The 19,168-nt window shown below is 41.3% G+C and overlaps 1 protein-coding gene across 7 annotated transcripts in view; it reads left to right on the top strand.

Moving 5' to 3' along the window:
• The window catches only part of AOPEP (aminopeptidase O (putative)), a 437,655-nt gene that overhangs the window by 323,973 nt on the left and 94,514 nt on the right, over positions 1-19,168 (top strand). For all 7 annotated transcript variants that reach the window (XM_071221641.1, XM_024558404.4, XM_053925241.2 and 4 more), the window contains one exon: positions 6,300-6,360. In XM_071221641.1, coding sequence (XP_071077742.1) covers positions 6,300-6,360 — 61 coding nt within the window. The remainder of the gene's footprint in view (positions 1-6,299; positions 6,361-19,168) is intronic.

The raw sequence follows: 19,168 nt of genomic DNA, 5'->3' as shown, positions 1-19,168 counted from the left end.
TTTCAGCTTTACCACTCCTGTATATCCATGTCCAGACCTAAAAATACACCTGCACTACCATCTCAATAGTTTGGATCAAAGCAAAAACTATGTACATGTTTTTTTTTTCTAAAATATGTAGTCGATTTCTTCCTTGAATATTAAGCATTTTCATATAGTCGCTCATAATTTTCTTAGGAGGTAAGGCCACTTATAGTACCTAACAGTTTTTTTAGCAACTGGAATTAATGCTTTCATCTTCTCAAGAGTTGAAGACCTTCTTTCACATTGGCAATCCCTAGACAGGCCTGGGTGCAGTGTGATGCCTGCACTGATGCTGGGAGTCTGGAAACCCATCTTGTCTACAGCCCTCTGTCTGGGTTGACATTGGCCAGTCTTGTCATACTGCATTTCTCCATCTTTTAAGAAGCCACACAACAATTGACACCCACAAGGATGTTACAAGGAATGAAGTAATAATGTTTATAAGATGTTTTGAACCTTTTCAAAGGAGAGTAGTCTGAAAACATATGTTCTCTTCCCTCAAGGGGGAGTGTCTTTTGCTCCTGGAGGCAGCTGGATGATGAACTCTCTTGCCTCATAGTTTAACCCTGCCCAAGGGGTTCAGCATGGTTTCAGAACTCTAATCAAGGGACAGACAAATAAGGCAAATATGGCAGGAGCCAGGCCACCTTCAGCCAGAGAGATGTGAGCAAGAAGGGGAGGTCAGCGTTGTTTGGAGCAGGTTTGTCTGCACCATATCTCTTAAGTGATGCATCGTGACACTTGATAATAATATTGGTCTTGTACAGATATTATAAAGTTTAAATGAGAATTTTTGTAGTATATGTTACATAATATGCATTCAATAAGCAATAGCTACTACTTTTTAAAAAATCACTTTATTTTTAAATTACAGTTGACATACAATATTATATTAGTTTCAGGTATACAACCCAGTGATTTGGCATTTATGTCACTTACAAAGTGATCACCCTAATAAATCTAGTACCCATCTGACATTATACATGGTTATTACACTATCATTGACTATATTCCCTTTGCTGTACTTTACATCTTGCGACTATTCTATAACTACCAGTTCGTACTTCTTAATCCCTTCACCTTTTTCACCCATCCTCTCAACACCCTCCCATCCGGCAACCATCAAAATGTTTTGTGTGTCTATGGATCTGTTTCTGTTCTGCTTGTTTGTTTATTTTGTTTTTTAGATTCCATATATAAGTGAAATCATCTGGCATTTCTATGTCTGCCTTATTTCACTTAGCACAGTACCCTCTAGGTTCATTCATGTTGTTGTAGGTGGCAAGATTTCACTCTTTTTTATGGCTGAATGATAATTCATTGTATTTATGCACCACTTTTTCTTTATCCATTCACTTATTGATGGGTATTTAGGTTAATTCCATATCTTGGCTATGGTAAATAATGCTGCAATAAACATAATCGATGTATATGTATTTTCAATTTAGTGTTTTGGGTTTCTTCAGATAAATACCCATAAGTGGAATTGCTGGGTCCTTCTTTGTTTCTTGTTATAGCCTTTGTTTTAAAGTCTATTTTGTCTGGCATAAGTATTACTGCCCCAGCTTTTTTGTTTGTTTTGTTTCCCTTTTCATGAAATGTATTTTTCCATCCCTTTTCTTTACGTCTATGTGTGTCTTTCAATCTGTAGTTTTGTTATCCATGTAGCCACCATATGTCTTTTAATTGGAGCATTTAATACATTTTTATTGAAAGTAATTATTGAGAGATATGTATTTATTGCCATTTTATTATTCATGTTTTTATCCTTTTTTTTCTTCCTCTTCTTAAAGAAGATCCTTTAACATTTCATGTACTGCTGGTTTAGTGGTGATTAACTTCTTTAGCTTTTTCTTGTCTGGGAAGCACTTTATCTGCCTTTCCAATCTCAATGATAGCTTTGCTGGGTAGAGTAATCTTGGTTGTAGGTCCTAGCTTTTCATCACCTTGAATATTTCATGCCAATCTGTTCTAGCCTGCAAAGTTTCTGTTGAGAAATCAGCTGACAGCCTTATGGGAGTTCCACTGTAGATAACTAACTGCTTTTCACTGGCTGCTTTTAAGACTCTCTCTTTGTCTTTAACCTTTGGCATTTTAATTATGATGTTTCTTGGTGTGGAACTCTTTGGGTTCATCTTGTTTGGGACTCTCTGTGCATACTGGACTTGTATGTCTATTTCTTTTGCCAGGTTAGGAAAGCTTTTCATCATTAATTTTTCAAGTGTGTTTTCAATTTCTTGCTCTTTCTCTTCTCCTTCCAGCATCCCCATGATGTGAATGTTGATATGCCTGAAGTTTTCCCAGAGCTCTATAAACTATATTTTTTAAAATTCTTTTTCCTTTTTTGCTGTTCTGATTGGGTGTTTTCTGCTTCCTTATGTTCCAATTTGCTGATTTGATCCTCTGCTTCATCTCCTCCACTGTCGATTCCCTGTAATGTGTTCTTCATTTCAGTTAGTGTATTCTTCATTTATGACTGGTTCTTTTTTATGTTTTCTATCTCCATTTTTATGTTCCCTATTTCTTTGTTGAAATTCTAAGTTCATCTAACTTCCCCTAAGTTCACTGAACATCCTTATAACCAGTGTTTTGAATTCTGCATCTGATAGATTGCTTGTCTCCTTGTCTTCATTTTGGTTAGTTCTTTTTCTGGAATTTTGTTCTGTTCTTTCATTTGGAGACATGTTTCTTTGTCTCCACATTTTTGTTGCTTTCCTGTGTTTGTCTCTATGTATTAGAGCTGCTGCTACATCTCCTAGTCTTAGCAGAGTGGCCTAATGTAGTAGGGCCCATTGGCACAGCCTCCCCAGTCATCTAGCTGGGTGTTCCAGGTGCACCCCCTGTGTGGGATGTGTGCATCCTCTTGTTATAGTTGAGCATTGATTGCTGTTGGCATATCAATAGGTGGGATATCCCCTCCCCCATACCAATAGGCTTCAAGGACTGGGTACAATTACCATGGAGAATCTGCTGTGCAGGAACTTACTCCATGGGGCAGAACTTACTTCAGTGGGGCTTAGGTATCTGCCAAGTCCACCCCTTGAGTGTGTCACTTGTGGAGGTGATTAGGTGGTGCTTTGATGTGGTCTGAAGTTGTCTACCAGGTACACTGACTGTGGGGGCTCTTGGGAGATGCAGTCCAAGATCAGCTGCCCCCTATGCCCCACCTGGGGTCACCCTGCATGAACTGCGAAGTGATGTGCAGATGGTTGCTACTTCCGCTGGGCTTGGAGGTGACCAGACGAGGCCAAGCTATGAACCAATGCCAGCTGCCACTAGCGCTGGGCCTGGGGCTACTTAGTAACATGTATGTGGTACACAGAGGCCAGATGTTGCTTGTTTAAGAGATTTTAGGAAAGTCAGCAGCATCAGCCAAGACAGATTTGTGTGATTTGTATGGAAAAGCCACTGGAAAGATTTTGGGTGGGGCTGTATGTTGGGTGAGCCAGGGTTTCAGGGAATTAGCAGGGTGGGGGCAAACAATGTTAGCCAGAATGATGGAGACTCAGATATGGCACCTGCCTGCTGGCTCTGTGGGAAGAGGACTCAACAAAGGGACAATGGCCTCTGCCAGCACTTCTCTCTTAGAGTAAGCTGCCCCTCCAACTGTCACCCTGATGCTAAACAATTCAGTTCCTCCTCATATGTACCTGGCATATTTTGGCTGCTGCCCCAGTGCTGCTGGTCAGAGCATTAGTCTGTCAGCAAGTAAGTCTGTACTCGGGCCCTTCAAGAGGAATACCTGGGGTTCCAGCAGCCCTCCATCTCACTCAGCCACAATTCTGGCTGGTTTTTACAGCCAGAAGTTATGGAGACTTCTCTTCCTGGCACTGGAACCCTGGGCTGGAGAGCCTGGTGTGGAACTGGGAACCCTGGCTCCTCAGGGTGGACATCCACAGCCAAGATACCCTTCCCAATTTTTAACCACTGCACATGGGTGTGGGGCCAGCCCATTCCACATTTCCACCCTTCCTACTAGTTTTGATGTGGCTGCTTCTTATATCTTTAATTATAGGGCCTCTGTTCAGCTAGATTTTAGGCAGTTGTGAATGATGGTGGTTCTGTGGTTTAGTTCCATGGGTGTGCACATAGATACACATGAATGTGCATGCAGGCACATTAATGCACATGTGTACACACACTCGGGTATACGAGCACACATATGCACATGAGCACACATGCATGCACACACATGGACACACAGCTAAACACACGCGGACACACAAGCACATGGATGCACATGTGTAAAGCACACAGGCACACAAATGCATGTGTTCGTGGAAATACATGAGTGCGCACACATGGGTGCATAAGTGTACATGTGCATACATGCACATGAGTGTACACACACATGCACACTCACAGCTTACAGAGTGGATGAGGCCATTCATACTGAGATTAATGCCATTAAATGACAACAAAGAAGTAGGGGAGAGGCCCAGGGATGGAGGCTTTCACATAAGGCATGTCCGGTAACCCCATTGAGTTTGGGTATCTGGATCACCATCCTCTGGAAGTTACCATCTTCCCCAGATTCACTTACGCTCTCTCCCCTTCCCTGGCCTGTTTTCCCAGTGATGGGCATCATCTTGAAAATGAATCCAAAGCACTTTCTCTTCATTGTCTCTTTCCCTATGGGTTTTTTTTTTTTTTTTTTCTGTTTAGAAAAAATCAACAGTCACCTATTTCAGCACCTTTGCTTTTGCCCTGGGCAGGGAAGACAAAATGCACCAGTGACATACTTCTCCCTGGGAAAACAAAGGAAGGGAAAGTACCAGTTAGCCCCCTCCTTCCCCATCCCTCCCCAACCAAGGCCCACTCCTCCCTTTTTCCCTCCCTCTCTCCCTCTCTTTCCCACTGTTTCCACCTGCAGCACAACCCATGAGGTGACCAGAGAACTGGGCCTTCAGCACCTTAACGAATGCAGACAACATGTATCTTTCCACAATTTCTTTCACAGTTTCAAAAGGGAAGGAGAGAGGGAATGTTATACATAGAAAATGTAGTATATAATATATAAAATAAAATAAAGTTATACATCTTAACAACTTAGGAATATCTTCCTGGGAAAGTTGATTATTATCTTAAAAAGGAGTGATTTTTATTGTATCAATAATGAAATGTGTTTTCATTCAAATGAAAAATATTTATAGAGATCCTCTTTTATGACAAGACCTGTTTCAATGCTGGGTTTAGAAGGTGAGTAAAACAGGTGTGGACACTGATCTCAGAGAGCTCCAATCCAGCAAGAGAGAGTTAAAAGTCAAGTAATCTGTCCTGGCAGTGGCGATTCACTGGATTGAGTGTCGGCCTGTGAACCAAGTGTCAATTCTCAGGGCACATGCCTGGGTTGCTGGCCGGGTCCCCAGTAGGGGGCACACAAGAGGCAACCACACATTGATGTTTCCCTCTCTTTCTTCCTCCCTTCCCCCTGTCTAAAAATAAATAAATAAAACCTTTAAAAAAAAAGTCATGTAATCAAATAGATCAATGTCACAAATCATGTTGGGTGTTGTCACAAAGAAGACAGGCAGCGTGATGGGTACAACACACACAGCCTGGGAGAGGGCTCAGGGAAGGCCCCTATGAGCAGAGAAATTGGGCATAAGCAGAAGTTATTTAGAAGCAGAGAAGGAATTCCTTTAAACTTCAGGAAAACACAACTTAAAATCCATTGATCCTCAATATACTGGATACTTAGTACATTTAAGGAGAATTCAAATCAGTGGAGCATGAAACCAAAAGGATTTCAGCTGGCTCTGGACCAGTCATAATATTTCAAATAAAGCAAAACATGGTCTGCTTAAAAGCTGAGGATGTGGAGGCCTCGTGCCCTCTGTGCATCTGGGCCTTACTGTGCTCCCACAGTGATTTGCTTGTCATTGCTCATTGTCACTATAAAGTTTGAATTTCATTTGGGTGCACTAAGTGCTGTAATGTTCAGGTTTTATTTTGTCCCACTCTTAGGAGGCAGTCGTGCCTGATGTGTCTGATGAATATGCCCAGTCCACCCTGAACTGGCTCCCAGCCCGAAGGGTCCTATCAGAGTGGTAAAGGCACCTATCATGGTTTTAGATTTCATTCTGAAGACAAGCTGTACTCAGTGTTTCTGTGCCCCCTTCCACCACACCCCTTCCACACTTTAGGCTGGGACAGCAGTGGTGGTATTTCTCTGGAATTTTGGTGCTGTGATGTGCTTGAATATTTGGAAAGACCCTTCTGTCATCAGTGCTCTGTAACTTTTAACCTTTACTTTTTTTTTTTAATCTTAAAAGGCTTGATCTATCTGTTGAAAGCATCTTCCAAGACTGGCTTGAGAGTTCTGGACTACCACAGGTGAGCTCCAGATCACTGCCTCAGGGGAGACGGTGGAGAGTATTGACTCTTGCCACTCAGTGTATCAGTCATGATAATGAGTTATTTCTATATTTATACATATAAAGGTAATCATCTTCCTGAGTTGGAGTATCCCTAAGTCAGAAAAGTGATGGCCTCCCACCCCTTCTCAGTCTGCTGTCAGGCCTCTGCCTCAGGTGACCTGTGTCATGTCAGACATGCTGCTTGGCCCCGAACTGTGTGTAAAGGAGATCTTGCAAAGCATGTATATTTTGGGTGGGGTGGCCAGGCCACAACTCAGTGCCACTGGTGGGTTTGCAGCTGGAACTCCAGCTCTGTTCTTTGGATATAGCCAGACAGGGAGCTGGCTGCCTGCTGCTTTCTTCTGGCCTGTCCTACCCATGGTTTCTCCATCATTTCCCAGTACAGCTGCCTCTCAACTTCCTTTTCGAGTTCTGCATCCCTTCCTCAGGCTGGCTTCTCATCCAAATGGCCATCAAGGTTCATTTCTTCATCTTAAGCATGGGGACCTGTCCCTAGTGAAAGTTCTACTCTCTCCCTCCCTTTCAGCCCCTGGGCAACTTTGAGGAGAGATGCTAGCCCGAGCTCCTTCTTTCTCCTCCACCCTCCCCAGGCCTGAGCTTCCTGGAGCCTAAAGGGCTGCCGCAGCCCCTCACCAGCCCAAGTGCTGCCTGTAGCTAGAGCCTGGGCCCTCAAATGTCCCAGGGTGGCATCCGGGTGGGGCTGGTCCAAGGACCCAGCAGGCCTGGTGCTTTCCCAGTGGGGTGCCCCTGGTGTGACTGCATACCCATCACAGAGCCCCAGGCCTGGGAGTGGCCCACCTGGTGGACCAGTTAGCCCTGTTAACGTGCTCGTTTCTGGTTTTGCAGCTGGTTATATGAGCTTCCCCTTGGGAGTGTCTGAATGTCAATGAATGTCTGTGAACCATGAAATGAAGGAACAGGCAGGGCTGTTCTCCATTACCTTTTCATCCCTCTCCTCACATCTTTGTCCTGTCCTACCATACTGGGAAAAATGTCGGCCACCAGCCACCATGAGCTCATTCCTAAGAAGATTACATTGTCTTGGGATCACCTGTTAAAAGTTATTTGTTTGGCCCAATCCTTCTGGAAACAAAAAAAGAATAAAATCCTGAGTCTTAGAAAGGCAAAACAAAGAATGGGTGGGGAAGGCAGCACTTGGTCCTGGGAGGCAAGTGCTTTTAACTCATATGTATTAAAATGAGCTGCTGTGATTTCTAAGAAGGTGCCTTCCTAATCAGGCAGCTTTCTGGGTACAAAAATCTCAGGGAAACAGCTTTAGATCTGTCTGAGCCTAAATAGCCAAGACTTGCCCTTGTTTTACATGGGCAAGGGGCCATCTCCTAAAGCTGCTGCCTAGTGTTCGTAGGCCAGGCTATTGCAAGGTTCCCTGACATTCTTAGCATGGTCTAGAAGCTGGGAGGAGTTGGGAATTCAGAGAGCAGAATCCTGAATCTCCTGGCTCCAAACAACAAGTCTGTTGTGTTGAGCAGTTAGCCCTCAGGGAAGAGAACAGAAAGAGCCCTTCATCCTTGCCCAGAAGCAGGCACACCCCACTCGGGAGGCTGTATCACTGGGGTTGACCCTCTCACTCTCAGGAGGCTCCTTATTTCCCCTGAAGAGGCTGAGGCTTTACCACCAGCAGGAGGCTTTTGCTTTTCATTAAAAGGGGGAGGTCTACTTGCATTAGTGACAGCTTATTGTGTAGACAAGAATCTCTGCTGTAAACTGACAAAACCTGCTGTCAAAACACAGCCAGGTGCAAGGAGGCCAACTCAGTTATAAATTGTCTTTAAAACCCAACTGGTATTTCCTTGGGTGCTTAACTGTTCAGTAAAAACAACAGCTTCAGACAGAAAAGGCCCTGATTTAGTGCACATCTTTCCATTGGTAAATGATCAGAAGGCATCTTTTCATCTCCTTACCCATTTTCTGCCATTATTTATGTGGTTGATGATGAATTACCTGCTTGCGCTCCTTGAGAGTTCCTTCTTGTTTCCACTTCAGTGAAGGGCTCGGCAAAGGCCAGGACCCTCTGGTTGCAGGAGCCTGGCGGTGAATGGGACACCTTGTTCTTTGTCTCCATCATTGTAATATAAAGTTACTAGTGTGCTTGGCCTGGAATGACAACCGGAGCACTGAAATCGCTCTGACACTCTTTGTTCTCATTAAAAATTTCTGTCCACCATCAATTGAAGTAACTCATGACAAAAGAGTCACCGGTGAAGTTTTTATTCCACAGGTTACAGAGGCTTTTTGTCTTCTCTCAGGAAGGCTTGTCTTCTGGTTGGCCTCGATTTTCCTTTTTGGCCACATTGAATGGAAATCATTTTTAAAAATGTGGAAATAGCTTCACCATCAATAAAAGTAATCATGAGTCCCCCAAAAGTAAAAGAAATTGGATCCAAACCCCTTTAAAGAATGCCTAGCCCCGTAACCTTTGGCTTTGCAAACAGATTTAAAATTGATTCTACCGTTGGTATTATAGATGATTTCCTTGTATGACTTTTTTTCTGATTGTAGATGTATTACATATATATTTTAGAATATAAAAAAAGTCTATTACAAAATAAAAATGACCCAGAGATAATTTTAAAAATAAATCCTTTCATTTTCCTATATGAATGTATAGTTTATCTTTGTCTCCCTTTTCAAAAATAAAAATAATGTTTTCTGTACCAAGTTTAAGCAATGGCAAAATGTAAAACGTCAAAGCCCTTGCCCTCTTCATTCTTACCCACCAGAAATAATCCTTCCTCCCACATTTTTCTGTGCTCTATAGCATAGCATGCATGTGCATATTCTTTTAAAGCAGAATTGGAATTTTATTATTCAAACTTAAAGCCTTCATCAGGTATTGGGAAAACTGGACACGTGTCTGTTAAGTTTGAAACCAATTTCTTATACCATATACCAAAATAAACTCATTTAAATGCATTTAAATGTAACGAGATTGGAAAGTAAGACTTGAAACCATAAAACTCCTAGCAGAAAAGATAGATAGTAAACTCTTTAACATTACTCTTAGCAATAACTTTTTGGGTATATATCTTTGGGCAAGGGCAACAAAAGAAAAAAATAAACAAATGAGACTACATCAAAAAGACAGCTTACCGAATGGGAGAAGGTAATTTGCCAATGATACATCTGATAAGAGTTTAACATCCAAATTATATAAGGAACTCACACAACTTAATATCAAAAATAAATGCAATTTAAAAACAGACAATTTTTTTATAGAATAGACATTTCTCCAAACAGGACATACAGATAGCCAACCAACATATGAAAAGATGCTCGACATCACTAATCAGGAGGGAAATACAAATTAATACCACAATGAAATATTACCTCACAAACCTCAAAATGTCTGTCATCAATAAATCAACAAATATCAAGTGCTGGTGAGGCTGTAGAGAAAAGGGAACCCTCATGCACTGTTCGTGGGAATATAAGTTGATGCAGCCACTGTGGAAGGCAGTATGAAGTTGCCTCAAAAAATTAAAAATAAAGTTGTCATATGATATAGCAATTCCACTTTTAGATATTATCCAAAGAAAACATAAACACTTAATTTAAAAGATATACGGACCCCTCTGTTCATTGCTGCAGTATTTACAATAGCCGAGCTATGGAAGCACCCTAAGTGCCCATCGATACATGAGTGGATAAAGAAGATATGGCACATATGTACAATGGAGTACTACTCAGCTGTAAAACACAATGAACTCTTGCCATTTTCGACAACATGGATGGACACAGAGGGTATTGTGCTGTGAAATAAGTCAGACAGAAAGACAAATACCATATGATTTCACTATGTGGAATCTAAAAAACCAAACAAATGAGCAAACAAACAACAGAAACAGACTCCTGCATACAGAAAACAAGCTGATTGTTGCCAAAGGGGAGAGAATTAGGGGGATGGAAAAAATTTTTAAATGGTCTACACTTTACTTTCTTCCTTACTAGCTATGTGACCTCCTGGAAGTTTTAAAAAATATATATTAGACTTTTAAAATATCACAGAAAAAATCAATTTTCTGTACTTGTGTTGTCATAATTATTTTACAAAAAAAATAGATTTTATCCCATTGTGCTCTAGATTGTGATGATTGTTATGTTTGCCTGTTTACCCAAAATACTCACTAGCTGAAGGATAAACACTATCTTTAGTACCTTGCCAATTTTAGAAGAGGGAAATTATAAATCACTTTACTTAGTCTGTATAAAAAAAGAGTCTGAATCTTACATTTGACATTCTATAGTAAATATTCACCCAAGAAAGCATATATTACAAACAACAGTATGAGGGAATATTTAGTATGGTGCATGGGGACTTTGCTGTGTGATTTCCATTACGATGAATGTGTGTTTGGTAACCAAGATCCTGTGCTCCACTGCCCCTGGTATGGGCTCTTACAGGCTAGACATAAAACTGAAGTGATTCAGAAACTGCCTAAGATTTTAGAGTTAGAGCTTTTCTTAAAAAAATAGATGAAAGCAAAACACAAAGTTAATATAGGTAGACAGATAGAGAGATAGATATCTTAAGTATTTCCCAAATCACTTGATATCATTCAAGAGCAATAATTTTAACAGTTGCAAAGACTTCTATAGTACCATAATTTAATTTATTCAATTTGGTGCTGCCCTCCAGTCCCTCCCCCTGTTGGAATAATAAACATTACTTCCTTTTTTTCACTTATTTTTATCCAACTTTTTATTTATTTTTATTTTTAAGTTTAATTTATTGATTATGCTTTTACAGTTGTCCCATTCTTTTTTCTCCCCTTTATCCTCCTCCTCCCAGTACCCCAATTCCTTCCAGCATTCCCCCAGCCCTTAGTTCATGTCCCTGTCATACACGTAAGTTCTTTGACTTCTCCATTTCCTATACTATTCTTACCCTCCCCCTGTCTATTTTGTACCTACCAATTATACTTCTTATTGCCTGTACCTTTACCCCTATCCTCCCCCTTCCCCATCTCCAATGATATCCCTCCATGTGATCTCCATTTCTGTGATTCTGTTCCTGTTTGAGTTGTTTGCATAGTTTGTTTTTGTTTTTGTTTTAGGTTCAGTTGGTGATAGTTGTGAGTTTGTTGTCATTTCACTGTGCACAGTCATCTTCTTTTTCTTAGATAAGTCCCGTTAACATTTCATATCATAAGGGCTTGGTGATGATGAACTCCTTGAACTTGACCTTATCTGGGAAGCACTTTATCTGTCCTCCCATTCCAAATGATAGCTTTGCTGGATAGAGTAATCTTGGATGTAGGTCCTTGCCTTTTATGACTTGGGAATACTTTTTTCCAGCCCCTTCTTGCCTGCAAGGTTTCTTTTGAGAAATCAGAAGATAGTCTAGTGGGAACTCCTTTGTAAGCTACTGTCTCCTTTCCTCTTGCTGCTTTTAAGATTCCTTATCCTTTATCTTTGGCAATTTAATTATAATGTGTCTTGGTGTATTCCTCTTTGGGTCCAGTTTGTTTGGAACTCTGAGTTTCCTGGACTTGTATGTCCACTTCCTTCACCAGATTGAGGAAGTTTTCCTTCATTATTTGTTCAAATAAATTTTCAATTTCTTTTTCTTGTTCTTCTCCTTCTGGCACCACTATGATTCAGATGTTGGAACGTTTAAAGTTGTCCTGGAGGTTCCTAATTCTCTCCTCATTTTTTTAATTCTTGTCTCTTCATTCTGTTCCAGTTGAATGTTTATTTCTTCCTTTTGTTCCACATCGTTGATTTAAGTACCAGTTTCCTTCCCTTCACTGTTGGTTCCCTGTGCATCTTTCTTTATTTCACTTTGTATATCCTTCACTTCTTTTTTTTTGTGGCCATACTCAATTATTTCTGTGAGCATCCTGATACTAGTGTTTTGAACTCTGCAACTGATAGGTTGGCTGTCTCTTTGTTGCTTAGTTCTTTTTTTGGAGCTTTGATCTGTTCTTTCATTTGGGCCATATTTCTTTGTCTTGACACACCTGTTACATTGTAAGAGGCGGAGCCTCAGGTATTTGCCAGGGCGGGGCAACCCACTTCACAGCGTTGTGGTGCAGTCTGGATGAATGTTTCTTCTTTAATTCCTTGGTTGTTGAACTTCAATACAGTTCAATTTTCTGGCAGTTTTGGTTGTTTTTTGTTTTTAAATTGGTTGTTTCCTTCTTCCCGTTGTGTGAGAAGGCAAAGTGTATCTGCCTACACCTCCATCTTGGGTAGAACTCCGTCCTTTGGAAAGCACAGGCAGCTGCAGCTTGATCATCCAGACATTCTCAAGGAAAAGTAAACATTATTTCTAAGACAGTTGCCCATTCTACTAATTTGACAGTTCCATAAATAGATTTTGTTTTCTTTTTATCTCTGCCCAAAGGTCTCCACCACTCCAGCCCATATGTATATATATTCCAATCTTTTAAAACTTTTATATGTGAATACACTAGAAGTAACTTTTCCCACCTATCCTTTCTTCTGCATTTCGCTATTTTCATTGCTCCAGAGCTCTCTGATTCCTCCCTTTCTTTGATTTCCTTCCTACATTGCCAAGTCCTTATAATCTTACATACATATTTATTAATTTTCTAGTTTTTTTCCTAGTGCCTCCCCCAGTTTTTCTATTTCACTTTGACTAGTGCCATAGCTAATTGGTCTTTTAGCCACCAAGCCATCACCCCTTCCATCATCATCTATGTCAATGTACGTAAATCTTTCCAAAACACAGCTGAGATCCATCCTCACCAGAAAACATTTTCTCATTACAATGCCTTTGGAATAAACTCTTTGGCCTGCTAAAACTCTTCAGCCTGCTATTTCAGGTTGTCAGCTTATATGCTCCCAAGCTACTGATTTAACTCTATTCTCTAGCACTCCTAAGCATGTGCCCAACCATAATTACCAGTCAACAAATACTTGTGAGCTTCGTATGTGCCCTTTTCTCTCCTTGGAATGCTCTCCTTTCTCTTTATTAGCAAGTACCATGACCTGTGGTTATGTTGTTCCTATTTGTATATGTCTCATACATCCCCTCCCTCACCAGAAACAAGAGTTATGTCTGACTCATCCTTGTCTTATGTGCTATGATGTACATGGTATAGATACCTGGGCCTCACTATTCTATACAGCAGCCACTAAGCCACCTGTGGTTAGTAAGGTCTTGAAAAATATCTAGCTCTGACCGTTGTGGCTCAGTTGGTTGGAACATCATCCGCAACACAAAAGGTTGCCAGTTCAAAGGTTGCCTGGTCAGGGCACATGCCTGGGTTGTGAGTTTGGTCCCTGGTCGGGATTCATATGATGGGCAACCAGTTGATGTTTCTCTCTTACATTGATGATGCCTTCCCTCTATTTCTCCTTCCTTTCCCCTCTTCCTTAAAATAAATAAAAATAAAATCTTAAAAATTTTTTTTACAAAGAATAATATCTAGTGCACCTGGTGGGCTGAATTTTTTATTTAATTTAATCTCAACTTAAGTTAAAATCTAATAATCCAGTTATTGTTTGTAGTAACTTGGGTATGTGAATGCATCTACTTTTTTAACTATAAATTTCATGAAATCAAATTATGGACCAAGCATTTCTAATTAAAATTGAGCATCCAAATTGAGATGAACTATGGAAACACATCAGACTTAGAAGAACTTAATACAAAAAAATGAAGGTGGTAGTTCTTATTACTCACTTTTAAAGTATTGATTACAGGTTGAAATGATGATATTTTGGATACATGATATGCCCAATAAAATATATTATTAAGCCCTGGCTAGTATGGCTCAGTGGTTGAGTGCTGGCCTGAAAATCAAAGGGTCACTGGTTTGATTCCCAGTCGGGGCCTGTGCCTGGGTTTCGGGCCAGGCCCCCAGTGGGGGGCATGTGAGCAGCAATCACACATTGATGTTTCTCTTCCTCTTTTTCTCTCTCCCTTCCCCTCTCTAAAAAATAAATAAATAAAAACTTTAAAATATATAAGTATATTATTAAGATTAATTTTAGCTGCTATGTCTTTTTAAACATGGCAGCTAGAAAATTTTAAACAATTATAGTTTGAGTATATCCCTGCTGAACAGCATTGCTCTAAAACTATTAGTTGAATTAAAATCTGAGTGACGTGCCTTAACCCCCACCAAACAGTTACATTGAATCACTTGTACTTTTGTCAAACATATGAATGAAGAGAGAGCTGGCCATTGCTTAGCTGCCCTTCACTCTGCTGGGGCAGCATGGGTGCTCTCGCCCTCAGGTGGGAGATCTTGGTCACTGACAGCACTTGGAACAGGTGACTGAATTACCAGCCTCACGGTGGCTCTTCATTTCAACTCCCAAGCGACCTGTTCCCTGAGGTACTAACAAGTGGCATAGTGATGCCTGTGACTCTCACAGCCTTTCTGTGTCTGCTTCTTTACTCTTTGGGGAAAGTGCTCAGCAGCCACTGAAGGCAAAATCATGGGCAGCAGTGGCAGCGACAAGGATGGAGAAGTTGGGCGATGGCCAGTCTCATACAGTGTCCTGGAAACAGGCAGGAATCAACTCAAGCTCCCGGACTTGCTTGTGACCCTGGAATTTAGAACAGCAGGTTATTGTGTCATCTTGGAAAATGCCATTTCTTTCCAAGCCAACACCTTCAAGTTGCCAAAGGCCACACAGCAAATGATGGAAAACTTTTAAGTCTTGTAGGGAAAATGCTGTAGTCACAAAATTGAGGAAACTTGATGTGATATAAGAGACTTTCTGTCATTAGATTTCAGTGCATTAGCACTGAGAAAGCCAGGTGGTTTATTAGAGGAAAAACCTGTAGGCTTCCTTTAGTACAGATTATGTAATATTATCAACATAATTCTAAGGCCCATTAAGATATTCAGTCTCAGCCCTGGCTGGTGTGGCTCTATAGATTCACTGCCGGCCCACAAACCAAGGGATTTCTGGTTTGATTCCCAGTCAGAGCACATGTCTAGGTTGAAGGTCAGGCCCCCAGTGGGGGGACATGTGAGAGTCAACCACACATTGACATTTCTCTCCCTCTCTTCCTCCCTTCCCCTGTCTCTAAAAATAAATAAATAAAGTCTTTATTTAAAAAAAAGATATTCAGTCTCAGTGGTGTCTATAAGAATCTACATTTAATGGTCATTCAAGAAAACTGAGACGAGTTTTTGCAAATTCCAGAGAAATTATATTTTTCAAATTATGAGCACTATGAGATCCTTGGTTCCTTTTATTTCCCCTGTGTTTTTTCAATCCTCACCCAAGGATATGTTTATTTATTTTACAGAGAGAGGAAGGGAGAGAGGTGGCGGGGGGAGAAAGAAACATTGATGGGTCATCTCCCATGTGAGCCCTGACTGGGGATTGAACCCACAACCTGTGGGTGCACAGAATGACATTCCAACTGACGGAGCCACCTGGCCAGGGCACTTGGTTCTTTTATATCAGTCAAAGCAGTTGCCATAATACGCTGTACTGTGGGGGTTCTAACAATTTTGCTCTCATTTTTGTCTGTGGTTGGCCTCACTTTCTAAGTGATTAAACACTTTGTCAGAGATCCTTAAAGGTACAATGCTCGGTTCCCTGGCCTCACTTGGGGCAAGGCCTGCAATGTCACTGAGTCACCAGTCAGTCACTGTTTGGAGCACCTCGCCCTTCCCTGATGCTCCTCAATGTGATGTACTGCTTGGCAGTCACAAGAGACAGGGTCCATCCTCCCGAAGAAAAGTTGGTAACCGAGGTCTGTGCTGGGCATTATGTTTATACAGGAATCCTGTTTGACACTGTCCGAATGTATTGGCCTTTTCACAGCCTGAGGCACCATGATTAAACAGGAAACATTTTCCTTTGGTGCCCCAAATGAAAGCTCTGTCTTCCCTCTTTTCTCTCTCTTCCAAAAATTGATTTCCGGAGAGAATTCAAACCTCATTCTCAGTAGTCTAAGACAAGACTTAAAGTAAACAGTGAGGATGAAAGTGTTTCCTCTCCCTCGAAGATTTTCTTTGTAACCGTGGAGAGAAATCCAATATTTGCTTGGTGGACTAAGGATAAACCTATTGTTCTGCCTTTTGGAATAAAAGGAAAGGAAGCTGGAACCACTAGTTTTGAAAAGTCTGTTTGGCTCAGTCCAGTTGACAGAGATGGTTGGTAGGGGCCTGTGCACACATGATTTTAATAAAGAGATAAGGCTGGGTACTTTCTAAAAGCATAGCTTTGCAGGCTGAGGTTAGATGCCCTCAGGGCCACCTAGCCCAGTTATGCTGACACTTGTTTGTCAGAATCATCCAAGAAGCTGTTTAAAACTATTAATCTTGGACTCAGCCCACACGTGCTGAATGAGGATCCCCATAAGTAGGCTCGGATCAATAGATAGAATATACAACTATGTCGTAGTATGGAATATATTCTGTCAAAAGAATTTTCCTTCATTTCTCAGTACCATCCAAACTCTTAGAATCCTTCAGTTTTATATTCTTCCTGAGAAGTCCAAAGATTTGGCTTCGTAGTTTAGTTTATAGGTTCAACCAACGTGCCAAGCATTGTGTTGGGCAGTGAGCATACGAAGTGCTGCCCATGAGCTCATGGCCTGTGGGGATGTCTACAAATCAACCTCTGGTAAAGGTGCACACAAGGGCTTCTGTCTTGAGTTGGGATGTGGGAGGAACTGCAGAGGTCAACTTCCCATGTTTGCCATGCTCAGCGGAGCCTGAGACTGACTGCATTAGAAGACAACATGCTTGCAGGCTAGGGACCTGGCTGCACTCACTCGGTCACAAGTTGGCCAGCTTGTCGTGCAAGGGAACCAGTATGATTGTCCTTAAGGTGCAGAGTCTGGTGGGCCATGTTTGGACATAGGGGCCCTACCTGTCACTAAGGAATTTTGTGTTTTTATCAGGGTTGCTTTTATTCCAAATCAGCTTGGTTCTATCCTTGCCTTAGCTTTTACAAGAACTAATAAAGAGATAATAAATGAACACAGCAGAAAGATTTGAACAGTGATGACTTTAATCTAATTAACAACTGCTCTTTTTCCTGAAACTGTTATTAGTGGACAAAAATGTACTTTGTATGCACAATAATGTGAACCTCACTTTCCAGGACTTTTCATGAATGTGTATCATGCATATACACACCCTTCTTTCATTATATAGTTCTAAATGGTGGTCCTGTATATCCAACTGAATGTTTTGCATGGGGAATGCTGGGTTTTATTGCATCGAAGAGGCTGCTATATTTCTTGGTGTGAATGAATGCGAGTGTGTGTAGAGATTAGTATAGGTCTTTGCCTTTAGAGAGATACAGCTACTCTCTTGAGTTGGAATTGAATTAAATAATGAATACCACGACACCAAAACAACAGAGGAAAAGGAATTAGTCCAGCAAAAAAGTGTCTAGTACCTTCTGAAGCATTTAAACTAAGGATGTCTCCTCTATCCTCTTATTTGCTTTCAAAAGCAAATCACAACTAGTGTGTGTGGCCTTTGCCTTCACTTCATCCCCCTGCTGACCCAGAGCAGGGGAGTGTCAGAAGCACAGTCCTGAGGCGGCCAGCCAGCAAGTGTGTCACAGGTCACGGTAACAGTCAGTGATTGTCAAACTGCTCAAGTCCAAATGTGTGTTTAAAAATTCATATCACACATATATCTCTGTATGACAGTTGTCTGCAATTTATTGGTGCTCAGTAATGGGTATGTTCAGCTCATTCAACAGAAGACCCCATCTTTCCAGGTCAGTCCTCTGACATGGGCCTTTAGGAGCTCAGTCGTTACTGCTTTTGATCCAGTGTAGTTAAAACCACCACCATCATATTCTAAGTGGGGTCCAGACAATTTGATGCATGAAATCCAAGGTTGCATTATTTTGAAGTTAATGAGCAAGAGTGGAGGCTGGTTGGAGGAGGAGAGTCAATTGTGTTATAGCCACTTTGCTGTTTTCACAGAACACCCTGTAGTAAAATGTTGTTCTGTGAGCTTAGTCCTCTATTGGATAAAAGAGAAATTGACACAGGAGATGCAGCTTTGGAGGCAGCCCTACATCACTAAGCTGTGTGGCTGTGGGCGAGCCACTTGCCTTCTGTGAGCCCTCACTGTTCCCTTAGGGAGTGGGAGCTGGCCTGGGGGATGGCCAGAGTTGCTTTGCGATTTATGTCACTACATACTGTGCTTGGTACCTCCTGGAGTGCCTGGAATCCTCAGAGAGGAGGAAAGTCGGGATCTACTTTTCCTGTGTCTTCCTTTCCTCCCCGGGAACCTGTTGAATTGCCCCCAGGCATATAACTTCCCCTCAATTTGGAGTGGCATTGGGAGACTTTTTCTGTGTTTCATCCTAAGTGGTGTTTTAAAATGTATACTGCAAAGAGACCTTGTTTGTGCTTTTCTTTTCTCTCCACTGGAAAATTACTATTTGAAAGATTATTAGGAGAAATCTTAAGTAATGATCAATCTGCAAGAGCATTTATGCTGGTTGGTCATTGAAGAATAGGCATTTGGTTGTAATTCAGATCAATTATTCACAAATATTAACCTATTTGACCAGCAGAAGATGAAAAAAAAATTCTAGAGTTTTAATGTCTTGAAATTCCTGCAAATCAACAAGAATTTCAGGTGACTTTTTTCATGGACAGTAGCAACTATTATTTCTAGGATGCATTTGGGGACAGAAAATAGGTAAGTACTTGTTTATGTCTGTTGTCTGATGACCTTGGGGGGAAAGTCCAGTGAGTTCTAGGCAGCCTTGTGAAGGAAGGAAAAACACCAGGGCCAACAGCTCCAGAAGGAGCACCCCGTGTTTTTTTA

Source organism: Desmodus rotundus, chromosome 1 (assembly GCF_022682495.2).
Source record: "Desmodus rotundus isolate HL8 chromosome 1, HLdesRot8A.1, whole genome shotgun sequence".
In the NCBI taxonomy this organism is placed as follows: domain Eukaryota; kingdom Metazoa; phylum Chordata; class Mammalia; order Chiroptera; family Phyllostomidae; genus Desmodus; species Desmodus rotundus.
Note: the sequence above shows the minus strand (reverse complement) of the source record. Positions and strands in the feature narration are given on the sequence as shown.